Genomic DNA, 12193 nt, shown 5'->3' with positions numbered 1-12193 from the left:
TGGCCACTGCTGGGAAAACACTACACAGAATTCCTAGAATGAACATTAAAGTTTGGTGGGTAATGGTCTGTGGCTGTTATTCATGGTTTGGCAAGGCCCCTTAGTTCCAGTGAACATTAATGCTACAGAATACAAAGACATTTTTGACAGTCAAGTGGTTCCAACTTGTGGTAACAGTCTGGAGAAGAAGGCTTTTTCCAATTTCACCATTACTGCGCTCCTGTGCTCAAAGAGGGGTCCAAGTTTGGTGTGGAGGAGATCTAGTAGTCTGAACAGAGCCCTGGCTCCAGTCCAACCAAACACCTTTGGGAAGAGTTGGAATGCTGATTGCAAGCCAGGATATCTCATTGGTGCCTGATATCACACATGCTCTTTTTGACTCAATTGGTGCAAATTCAAACATTCCAAGACACATTCCAATATCTTGTGGAAAGCTTTGATTGAAGAGTGATGGCTGTTATATTCCCAAAGGGAAGGCCATATTAATGTTTTGGAATGGGTATATCCAGTAAGCTCAAAAAGGTGTGTCAGGTATCCACATACCACTGGCTATACAGTGTATCATTGCGAGATTCTACTGTCTCCTTGGAGTACTTTGAGATGACAAAACCACGCCCTCTGCTGGTTGAGAATAGGTAAAGCAAGATTGGGCAGAATGGCTGCGAATGAGTAAAATTATTTATTTTAAATCAATAAGACTTAAAACAAAGTGAAAATGACTGTTACCTTTATTACTCAGTCAAAACATCACTACATGTAATGCATATTCCCTTTGCATCCTATAATTACTTTTTAAATGACCAAAAATACCTCTATGCATACTTTACTTATGCGACCCATATTTCAAGCTGCATTTGTGATGTACTCTAACCCTTATCCTCCGGTCTATCACACAGCCAAGGATGGCTTCCGGACACGACTTCACTGCGCATGTTTTCTGTGATGTAACATACTATACGTTTAATTTTGCTCATGCTTCGCTGTGTGTGTGTGTGTGTGTGTGTGTGTGTGTGTGTGTGTGTGTGTGTGTGTGTGTGCGCGCGTGTCCAATCCTCATTTGTATGTGCACTGTACAGATGTAGGGTGTCGGGTTCTTTCGGTTTTTAATCTCTCCCGTTGAAGGAAATCAAACGGGACCAAGGAGCGGCTGGGAGCCGACGCAACGACTTTAAATCGACGATGCCCTGTTCGAGGTGGTGAAATCCTTTGCGCCTTGCCATTCTCTCTCACCATCCCTCCCCTTCTCTCTCTCTCTCTCTCTCTCTCTCTCTCTCTCTCTCTCTCTCTCTCTCTCTCTCTCTCTCTCCCCGATACCCTCTCGCAGGCACAAAATCCTCTGCCATGGCGTCTTCCAACAATATTACCCCCACCAACTGTAGCTGGTGGCCCATTTCGGCCATGGATGAAGATGGCAAAGTCGCAGACGGAGAGGACGACCACGAGCCCACGACAGAGCACAAGCCTTTCTCCAAAGACAGGCTCGTGCTGTATCACTGGACGCAGTCCTTCAGCTCTCAAAAGGTAAAACAAAAAAACAACATAGCTGGAAAATGGAGATGCTCTTTCTGTACATTGCATGCTATGCAGCGAGATGCTCATACAGCGCGGACATTTAGTTCACCTTCCGTTTGTAATGATGGGTTACTGTGCGCATTGATCCTGCGCGTATCACACCGCTGCAGAACACGGGAGGGAAGCAATAGCTCGACTGGTTCAAAACCCACATCTTAGTACTGCTGATCAATAAGGTTCATGCGCTGTGTTGCACTGGGACTGACTTCGGAGAATAAATCGCCCAATTTGACAGTTCAGCTCATTTCACGTCGTTATAGAGTTGAGGATGGCACTCTTAAATAATTCATTAAAATGAGCCAGCCCAGCTAAAAACAAAAACGATGCAGCCAGACTGAAAAACAAACCGACTGTAATACTCTTGTCAGTTGCATTGCGAACGTGTGGCTGATATTTAGCTGATGCTCTGTGGACAGCGCCAACGGAAATCCGTAAACCGTGTGGTTTAGATGGATGTCACGACTTAGCTCCAGCCAAAAAGGGTCTGGCCACTACATATGAAATTATAATAGCTCATTAATGAAGCTCAATTTTGCTGGTGTTGTATAGATTTGTGTGGCGTTTTATGTTATACATGAAACCAATAAAAGGCCTGTGAAAATACAAAAGGTAAAGGCCTTCAAAATTTCCTTCTGTGGAAATATAGAAAGGTAAAGGTCTACAGAACAGTTGATATTGATAAACTTAAAATCACCAGTTTTCTCTTAAGTGGCTTACAAGAAAATGGAGTAATTTTCATTGAAATAAAAAATAGATATATATTTGATAAATTTTGGATTAAAGGGATTGAGTTTTGTAGACACAAAACATGAGCATTACAGCAAGCAGTGGATTCTTGAGTGTGCCAGATTTCATAAAAAATTTAGTGTACGTCTTTGTGTAAGGACTCAGGCATCAGAAGAAAAAGCGGGCTAAGCAAGATCAAGTGTGAGATACCTCTGCTGACATTTCCATCCTGCATCAAATACGTCTACGTGATATTTGATGCTCTGGACCATGAATTCGCTTAATCTCTGTGCTCCAGCAGAAAGAGACAACTTAATCGGAGGATTACTGCCGCTGTTCCATGGAGCAAAAGGCCCACAGCTGGTCATCTGCAAGGTTTATATAGGTCCCAATGATCCCAAATGAACACTGTAAGAGTTATTTCAGCAGCTGAACTGTTAGTTCTGCTCCAATATTGGCAGTGTTGCTGTGTAGAGCCAATGCAGACCAGTAACTCTTCCTTCCTTGTCTTTACAAATAGCCACGTCAGTGAGAAGGTCTGAAAGGGCAGAGTGTGTTGAGCTGTAAAGTGAAATACAAATAACTAACTTACGAGTTGAGTTACGCTGGTGCAATACATTAAGGCACTTATTTCCTTTCTTTTCATGTCATTTGAAAGCTCCAGTTATGATTACTTTAAAGTAAAATCAACTTTGGGTTGTTCAGGTAGTCGTAAAACCAGTGCTTGTAGTGCTTCTCATGGCAGATGGGTAGCAGAAAGAAGTTGAACTCCACGCAGATTTCAGTACCCTCATGATTTATCAGGCATCTAGATCTCCATTTCAGTACCCTCATGATTTATCAGGTATCTAGATCTCCATTTCAGTACCCTCATGATTTATCAGGTATCTAGATCTCCATTTCAGTACCCTCATGATTTATCAGGTATCTAGATATCCATTTCAGTACCCTCATGGTTTATCAGTTATCTAGATCTCTATTTCAGTAGCCTCATGATTTATCAGGTATCTAGATCTCTGTTTCAGTACCCTCATGATTTATCAGGTATCTAGATCTCTGTTTCAGTACCCTCATGATTTATCAGGTATCTAGATCTCCATTTCCTTCACCAATTCACAGACTTGGTTCTGAAAATTTGTATGTTTTATAAAGACATTAATTAACAAGTGCAACACACTGGCGCTTCCTAATCCTGTGTCTCAAGACTATTTGCTTCTCTTTTGGAAGATGAAATGTAATATTGTGTTTTCCAGTTCCAGACACGCTGTAATTCTACTGCTCCTGTACTGATTTACTTACCACTGCAGTTTGTAGACAGTAGAGATATTTCAGCATCTCTGTCTGCCCTATTTAAAATAATAATGAAGCCTAGCATTATGACTGAGCTATTAGCACTATTAAACTCATTTGTCTAAATGTAATGTAGTTTTATTGATGTTGAATTCATTTTGGACATGAACCATTCTTATGGATATAATTTTTGTGTTTGACTGCATTTTTGCTCCTGCATAAATGCATTATACATAACCTTTAAATATAAATATGGAAATCTTGGGGCAGGATCTCAAACTGCAGAAAGGTCTTCCTTGAAGGAAATTATTAAAATAGCTGGAAAGCAGCGGAAAACAAAGTAAAAAAGTGCTTCAGAATGATTACTTAATGCTTTACACACATGTGCAAACATTACCTTGCATTCTCTGTTAAGGATAAAAGGAAGGAGTAAGAGATAAAGATATCGAGCTGTAAGACACTGCAGCTCAAAGGGCATAAATATGGAATTGTGGTGCTCAGCGTAATTATGTCCACTGAGGTTGCCCTCGTAGGAAAGCCTACCACTGAATCATGCCTTTCCAAGAACAGTCACCCAAATCGAGTTGATCAAAAATGCTGCCTGCATGTATTTATATTAAGGGGAAATAGTGCTTTTACCCGTGATGTCAAATGGTCAAGGGCTGGCGTTTGGCCACCATTCACAGGTCACAGGTCGCTAGTATTACAATCAATGTACATGGCAAGTTTCAGTTTGTCTGATAACCACCTGCCCTCATAATACTCCCAAACCCCACACCTGCACAGAAACAGTGATGATCCTTTGTCCTGAGGACATGCACCGCAGCCATATGGAGGCCCCACGAGCATGCTCAATATTTTTACTCAGGTTCTTCCTAGGAGAGACGGCCTTACCCCAGGCTGCTCTGCAATGGCTTGTGCTGAACGTTGCACTCTGACACAGACAGGAAAGCAGACATTCCGACTTTAAACTGGATTTCTTAATTACATATGTTGCTTGAGCAACTGGGTATCTTTGGGATCTCGAGTAATTCCTTGGCAAGTATTATATGGTGGTCACAAAGCGATGCAGGGAGCAAGGATTAAAGCAGGATGCAGTTGCACGTAGAGTTTTATTAAACAGACCACAGCCAAAGTGGTCAACAACACTAAACTGAGCGGGACAGACGAAAACCGAAACTGAAACCAGAGAAGCAAACACAGCTGAGATTAATGAGATTCATCGCAGAAGCTGAGCAAACTTACACAAAAGCCCAACACCAAAGCAACTGCAACAACAATGCTAACATCACCTCCAGTCAAAGAAAAATAGACAGAATCACGCCAAGGAGGGGGAACTGACCATTTTAAAGTCTTAAATATTGGTAATCTATTTTTAGTAGACATATGCTGCTATTGTGCGTGTGACACTGTGCTACTGTAATGTAAAGTAAAACCCTATTCTCTTTAATTTCAGCCTTTGATGTAAGTGATGCCTTTTGTTTGTGTCACTTATCTGCGGTTGGTTAGGTGTGTTTACGTGATGGGTGCTCTCTGGGCGAAGGAGCACGGCACCAGTGCGCATCGTTCGATATGGACCTTTGCCTTTGAGCTGGAGTGTGTTGTCCGGCAGGTGCGCCTGGTGATTAATGAGAAGGGCCTGCTGTGCGAGGAGCGCGACGTGAGCCTGCCCCTGAGCGAGCACAAGGAGCCCTGGTTCATGAGGCTCAACCTGGGAGAGGAGGTGCCCGTCTTCATCCACGGAGACACCATCGTCAGCGACTACAGCCAAATCATCGAGTACCTGGAGGCCAACTTCACGAGCGGTAAGCGCTGGCTCCACAACACCTCAGTGGCGGTAAGGACAGAGAACAGCGAGGGCGAAATCGAGCGAGGTCACTAGAAAGTTCACCCCATTGTCGTATGTTTTAAGCATGTGTGTACTGCAGAAAAGAAAACCACTGTCCCCAGGTGTAAACTGGAGAGGGTTGATCAAGACTGGGAATGTGAATTTGATATGAGCTATGATTCATTTGATATGAGCTAAAGCACTTCATAACAACAGGGGTAATTGTAGAGTTATTGAATCAAGTTAGATGAACACCATATATTTTACAAAAGCATTTTGCCACTTATCCAAGGGGCTTCCTTGGTTCTTTGATGTGATTCAATCAATTCTGCAAGTGTAATCTTACCTGGATGGATGAGATATGCGTGTAGACAATGCTAGTAGCAAGTCAATTAGACTGTAGTGATTAATAGAGGTTGTGTGCAACATCTTGGATACCAATGTTATGTGGTATCCAAGGGGTTTAATTTGAGGTATATTGGTACAGCAGGCTGAGGCAAAGTGTTAAAGATGTCTGGAGGACAATGGTCAGATTGTTTTGCCGGCTCCTACATCATCAACACATTTTCTAAAGTAAGCGATCACAGACGAACAGTAACCCTAAGTGTTGATATTTTGGCCTTGTGTGAAAGAATATGAGAAAATACATTAAAATAAAATAGTGAATGTGTGCCTGAAGTATTAGTACTAGATATGTCTGTATAAAGACTCCAAATTAGAGCTACGCTGGATGAATGATCATGGTTAATCGACTAATTCCGACTGTTACCTCTGAACCTGGCTCAGAATTTCCAGTCCGATGTTCGATTTACCAAACCGCTGCACAGTCTAGTGGCTCCATATTCTGACAAATCCTATTCAGCCCATCAGTTTGTCATAAAGCCCTGCATGTGCTGAATGACTAGCATCAGAAAACACTACACTGCAGCACAGTGACTCTCCATGACAATGAGGAAGCTCGTCGATAGTGAAGAGAAACTGCTGGACCAATCACAGCTAAAATACAGCACCAGGACATTTTCAGTTACTGCTGAATGACTGTAATGGCTGGTCTGAAGAATCTGTGTATTGCATTTCTTGCATTGTGTATCGGTTGACCTGTAATATTTCTACTGTCAGTAATCAGTGTGTAAGTATTGGGAGGAAAGTGAGCCTGGTCACCGAGGTCCCTCAGGGGTTTCCATGGTAGCACACCCATGAAGGCAGTGCTAAAACGAGACAGTTTTTGAGGTTAGCTTATGAAAAGCCTCGACAAGTCTGTATCTTAAAGTGCTTAAAACCTCACGTGGAATTACGTGACGTGCAGTCTGGCATGAAGGCACTATACGTATCAAGTACAATACATATCACATATCAAATACATATTCATATCAAAAACAAACATCTCAAACACAATAAAAGAACGGGACTTAATTTTCTGGAAACGATGTCATTTGAGAGGGGAGACTGAGACAGGAGCCATCTGAAATGCGAGGAGAGCCGCGTGAACGACAGATCACACGGTGGCGGTGGTTGACTTTCAGGCACAAGGTGCCTGTGCCGGTTTTGCTTCTTCGTCTTCTGTACCCATCTGCTCGTTTACAGCAGTATCAGGCCTGTGCTCGTGGGCTGTCCGCTAGCCTGAGAGGATGCTGAGTGCGTTATTTCAGGAGGGCGTGCGGTAGCTGATACACTCCTTTAAGTGGGTGCCCGTGTTTGTATATATATTGACGCAGTGCCGCAGTAGCGGCTCGCCGGCGCCTGACTTGGACTTTGACGCCCTGCAGAGCAGAGCTCGCCAAGGGCCTGAGCATATCTTCATGAGAGTTCTGGTGTAGGGCGACTTGCGCGGGGAGCTTTTCTCACATTCTTGCGAGGCTGCACCGCGGTAGAGCCCAGCTGAGCCCAGCGGGCAGTGCCTGGGTGGACGTGTGGGGGTCGAGGCTGATTGGTCAGCAGGCTGGAGTCCAGCCAGGCCTCTGTCAGCCAGCCGCTCCTCCCTAAAACATGGAGGTGATGTAGACAGGCGGGGAACGTCCAGGCCTTTTGCAGCATCTCAGCTTTTAGCTGTATATCTCCCTTATATCTCATTTATATCTCCCTTATATCTCCCTTTATCTCCTTTATCTCTCCCAGCCATGCTGTGTTGACACCAGATGTCTGGCCACAAGCAAATACAATCACTCCAGCCTGGAGTCAGCGAGTCTCAGCCGCAGACGCCCCACCCACAAATAGGCAGAGACTCTAATGTCTACAGTGCATTAACCTGGGCACCCTGTCAGGATCCTGCCAGTTGCGTTCTGATTGGCTAGCCATTCTTCTGCATACACTTCCACACATTTTTTCATACTTGTTCTACATGAATCAGTGTTTTGATATTTCAGCTAAGTTCAGGCTCTTTTGCTCATAGTGAGGTAAGATGAGCCCTTCACAGATAAAGCCATGGGCCTGACAAAACACTTGTGAAGTTCATGATATCTCATCATTAATAGTAATTCAAGAGTTTCGCTTAATGCAATTAGAGAGACACCGTTGCTTTTTCTCCGGCAGGCTACAGGAAAAGCCCTAAGCATGCCCATCTCTCTGTGAACAGAAACCAGGGTTTCAGAGTTGGTTGTGTGCCTTTCTATCATTTATTGAAGATCAGGTGAAAGACCTCACAGACAAATGCACTGATAAATTAAGAGATTGACGCCAACATTGCATCTTGGTGATTTGGCGTCATATTCAGAACTCCTGAATTGGTCATGCGCACTAAAAAGTGCAGAGAAGTGCTGCAGATTGACGTTTTCCTTGAACGCCTGTCCAGCAGTTTTGTCAGCATTACAGGTGCAGCATTCAACTGATCTACTGTGTACTTCTGTTTTCCCAAGGGACAGTTTATGCTGTTTATGCAGTGTCATTTTTAAGATTGCTTCCTTCTATATGTCATGCCAAAATATCAAGCTCGTGACTGGTTTTGCACTGCAATAGTAGGTGGTGTTTGGCCACATTAAGGGGCAAAAGGTACAAGACTCCCTAGAGATTTTCTTCACAGAGAGTCTGGCAATGTGAGATTAGTAATCTGGTAACCCGCTTCATCATATTTTATTCTGGTAATCTGGGAATTGCATACTTTATGCTTTGGTGGTAATAGCTCACATGCACACAGACACACCCATCCTCAAAAGCAAGGCTTCGAATGTATTTAACTTGAAATTTTATTTTTAGCTATAAAAATATTACTTTAAAAAAAGTTCAGACCTCAGTGACGTCATAGTTGACTACTGGCATGCCCACGCGGTGCACTAAATTTCAGCAACGGTATTAACGATCTTCTGGACGTGTTTCCTTCAGCTGGCTATTAAAAGACAAGCTGAACCACACGATCTGCTTCCCCCTGCCAACACTTCCAGACTAGATCACAAACAACCTCAACGAACACACCACCTGCTGCCCTTGCTACAGCACTAGGACACAACCATGCAAACTGGACATTTGTGGTTGTGTTTGTCCGTGTGTGTGTGTGTGTTTGTGTGTGTATGTGTGTCCACAGATACAGTACCCCAGCTGATTCCGGATGAAGGCACTGTGATGCACGCGCGGGTGCAGCAGTACCGAGAACTGCTGGACGGCCTACCCATGGACGCCTACACACACGGCTGCATCCTCCACCCGGAGCTCACCACCGACTCCATGATCCCAAAGTACGCCACTGCTGAAATACGTAGTAAGTGATGCTATAATTCAGTGTTTCCTGAGCGCGGTCCGAAGGCCACATACCCCGGGAAGCGGTAGATCCCCCATTCTGGAGCTCTGGTTGTTTCTGTTCAGGTTCTGTTTAGCTTATTTTCGCAGTTGAGGAACCTCAAATCTGGTCACTGCTTTGCATGGTGTGGCAGAGAATATGACCGAGGAATGAAACCCAAATAAAAGGGCCACCTCACCTCGTGCTTCTCCTCAGACGATGCTGGCGGTGGCGGCGAACTCAGCACGGCCATCTCGGCCGGACCTTGCACTCTGCAGCGAAGGGACGCCGTTGTGTGAGCTGCTTCGAGCAGACGCTTCTGACACATAACCTGCTGATTTTGTTTTGAGCTACAGAGTTCACAATCTAGGAAATGAACCAGGCCAGTAAAGACCTGATCCAGCCCTTACAGAGGAATTAATAAACTCACATTGTAAATTGCTGGCAATAAATCTTCTTTATGATGGTTGGGCAGAGACCCTCAGCTGGATGACGTTAATCAGCGCCATTGATTTAATTTTTGCTTGTAAAATCTTATTAAAGGCTTTAATTAGTTGTCAAGTGTGTTTAAAACTAAGTTATTGAGCGTTCTCACTTCTGACCGTGTGCCCACAGCTGCTCATAATTAGCTCATACCTGTTTTTGTTGCCGGTTATTAATCTACAGGGGAACACCAACGCTAACCCTGTGACTTCTGTTCCACCGGACAAGTATATTTGATTTTATTTGCTAATAAAAAACCACCTCTATTGAAGTAGGCATCCCCTCACAGACATATTCACTCCCCTGTTGTTTATGCCTTGTAAAGATTTCAAAAGCAAAAGCACTAATGCTGCATTAGCATACTCGCATGTTCCTTGACACCTGGGTGAGCAGCTCTGGCTGACTGTGAGGGATGTGAAGCTATGACTGCCATGTCTGCCTGTCTCAGGACACTTGGCCAATGCCGCGTCTGAACTGATGAAGTTGGATCACGAGGAGCCCCAGCTGACAGAGCCTTACCTTTCCAAGCAGAAGAAGCTCATGGTGAGACAGTGTGAAACATGCCGGACAAATGAACACTCCCAAACCCTGTTCTCTAGATTAGTTACTGATGGATGAATGAACACTCCCAAACCCTGTTCTCTAGATTAGTTACTGATGGATGAATGAACACTCCCAAACCCTGTTCTCTAGATTAGTTACTGATGGATGAATGAACACTCCCAAACCCTGTTCTCTACATTAGTTACTGATGGATGAATGAACACTCCCAAACCCTGTTCTCTACATTAGTTACTGATGGATGAATGAACACTCCCAATCCCTGTTCTCTAGATTAGTTACTGCTGTAACAAAATATCACTGAGATGTCTACATTACATGTCAGATCAGACTGCAGCCAGGGTGTTGTCCTTGGTATAAGGTGTGCTTCCACAGACATCTCTCCATCTCGTGTTCTGACAGGCGAAGATCTTGGACCACGACAATGTGACTTATCTGAAGAAAATCCTCAGTGAGTTGGCAATGGTCCTGGATCAAGTCGAAGCAGAACTGGAGAAGAGGAAACTGGAATATCAAGGTACATGTCAGCCATTGCTTCATTTTTAAATGCGTTTGTTCTGATGTTTCCAGACTACAGCTTTATGGCCTGCCGTGTTGGTCTGAACAGTGGCTGAGGTTACATTGCAGTGGCTCCAGGCTCAGCTCTGCGTTTAGCTGAGATTGTCATATCTCTACGCGTCTGCATGATTTTAGCTCATTGTTGAGGTCTGGAAGTCTCTGGTGTTAGAGCAACTACTTCGTAAGGCCTTAAGAACATAAAGCAGTTCATTCAGAGCGTGTCAAGTCACTCCTATTATAAATTTTCCAAATGCATGATCTCATTTTCCTGTTTTTCGTGCAGACTGCACTGACAAATCAACAGCAGTAGCCTCTTGGCTTTGAACTCCCACAACATGACGCTGACCCCCCCCCACCACCACCTTTTTTTTTTTTCCAACAGGTCAGAAGTGCGAGCTGTGGCTGTGTGGAGCTGACTTTACACTAGCTGATATATGTCTCGGGGCCACGTTGCACAGGCTCAAGTTCTTGGGACTCTCTAGGATGTACTGGGAGGACGGGAGCCGACCCAACCTGCAGTCGTTTTTCGAGCGCGTGCAGAAGCGCTTCGCCTTCCGCAAGGTCCTGGGAGACATCCACACAACCTTACTCTCTGCGGTCCTACCTAATGCATTCCGAATGGTGAAAAAGAAGCCTCCATCCTTTTTTGGCGCCTCCTTCTTAATGGGCTCCCTCGGAGGGATGGGCTATTTTGCCTATTGGTTTTTAAAAAAGAAATACATGTAGTGAACGTCTCCCCTGTTAACGTTCCGTGTCTGTGTATTTGTGCGACGTGGCAAACTTTTTCCGTACCAGATGTTTTCGCTGCAGCAGGAAGGATGATACTGTGCAGAGAAGCCACTACTGTCTGGGTAAGCAAAGAACATGAGAACATTCCATGACAAAGAATTCGTCGTAACAGCACATTTTCTGGAGATCGGTGTGTCCACTTTTTTTTCTGTTTTAATTTCTCTCTGATTTCGACTCCGAGGTTTACCAAATAGGTTGTGGATTTCTTGCGCTCATATTTTACCTACAGCCTGATTTCACTCAGCTGATTGAAAAGTCACAACCCAAATTAAAAAGCGCTGCAAACTCCTCCTGAGTGGGGTGTTTCCGCGTCACATGGCGACTGGTTAAAGCATGACTGCCCAAACACTGTAGTACCTGTGTTTTATATTTCAGACGTTAACCCTTTGCCCTTTAATCTGCTGTTGATTGACCCTCGCCCATTCAAACCCTGACAGAAACACTCCATTACGTCTGCCGTAGCCAGACACTGCCAAGCTTAATATGTACTTCACATTCATTCATGCGCTTGATGGAGGGCATGGCATGGTCACAGATAGCAGAGGCACTTGGGATTCATTTTAGCAGAATGAAACGCAACAGTGTTAGTGTCTGGATGAACAGAGACTGATGGCTTGGATAACTCATTTGGGTTACAAAGGGGAGAGCTAGTGCCCGGGGTTATGATAAAATACAGGATA

At 44.3% G+C, this 12193-nt stretch overlaps 1 protein-coding gene across 2 annotated transcripts in view; it reads left to right on the top strand.

Annotated features, from left to right (window-relative positions):
• The window catches only part of gdap1l1 (ganglioside induced differentiation associated protein 1-like 1), a 14341-nt gene extending 2148 nt beyond the window's left edge, over window positions 1-12193 (top strand). The window contains exons 2-7 of one of the 2 annotated variants that reach the window (XM_035521601.1): window positions 1325-1521; window positions 5201-5393; window positions 8931-9104; window positions 10054-10148; window positions 10569-10683; window positions 11107-12193. In XM_035521601.1, the coding sequence (XP_035377494.1) occupies window positions 1325-1521; window positions 5201-5393; window positions 8931-9104; window positions 10054-10148; window positions 10569-10683; window positions 11107-11450 (1118 nt within the window). In that variant the 3' untranslated portion in view covers window positions 11451-12193. Of the gene's footprint in view, window positions 1-1020; window positions 1522-5200; window positions 5394-8930; window positions 9105-10053; window positions 10149-10568; window positions 10684-11106 lie in introns of those variants that run through there. The other variant, XM_035521602.1, reaches the window with a different exon arrangement.

This window comes from Electrophorus electricus, chromosome 22 (assembly GCF_013358815.1).
Source record: "Electrophorus electricus isolate fEleEle1 chromosome 22, fEleEle1.pri, whole genome shotgun sequence".
Taxonomy (NCBI): Eukaryota; Metazoa; Chordata; class Actinopteri; order Gymnotiformes; family Gymnotidae; genus Electrophorus; species Electrophorus electricus.
This window is presented reverse-complemented; position numbering and strand designations above follow the sequence as displayed.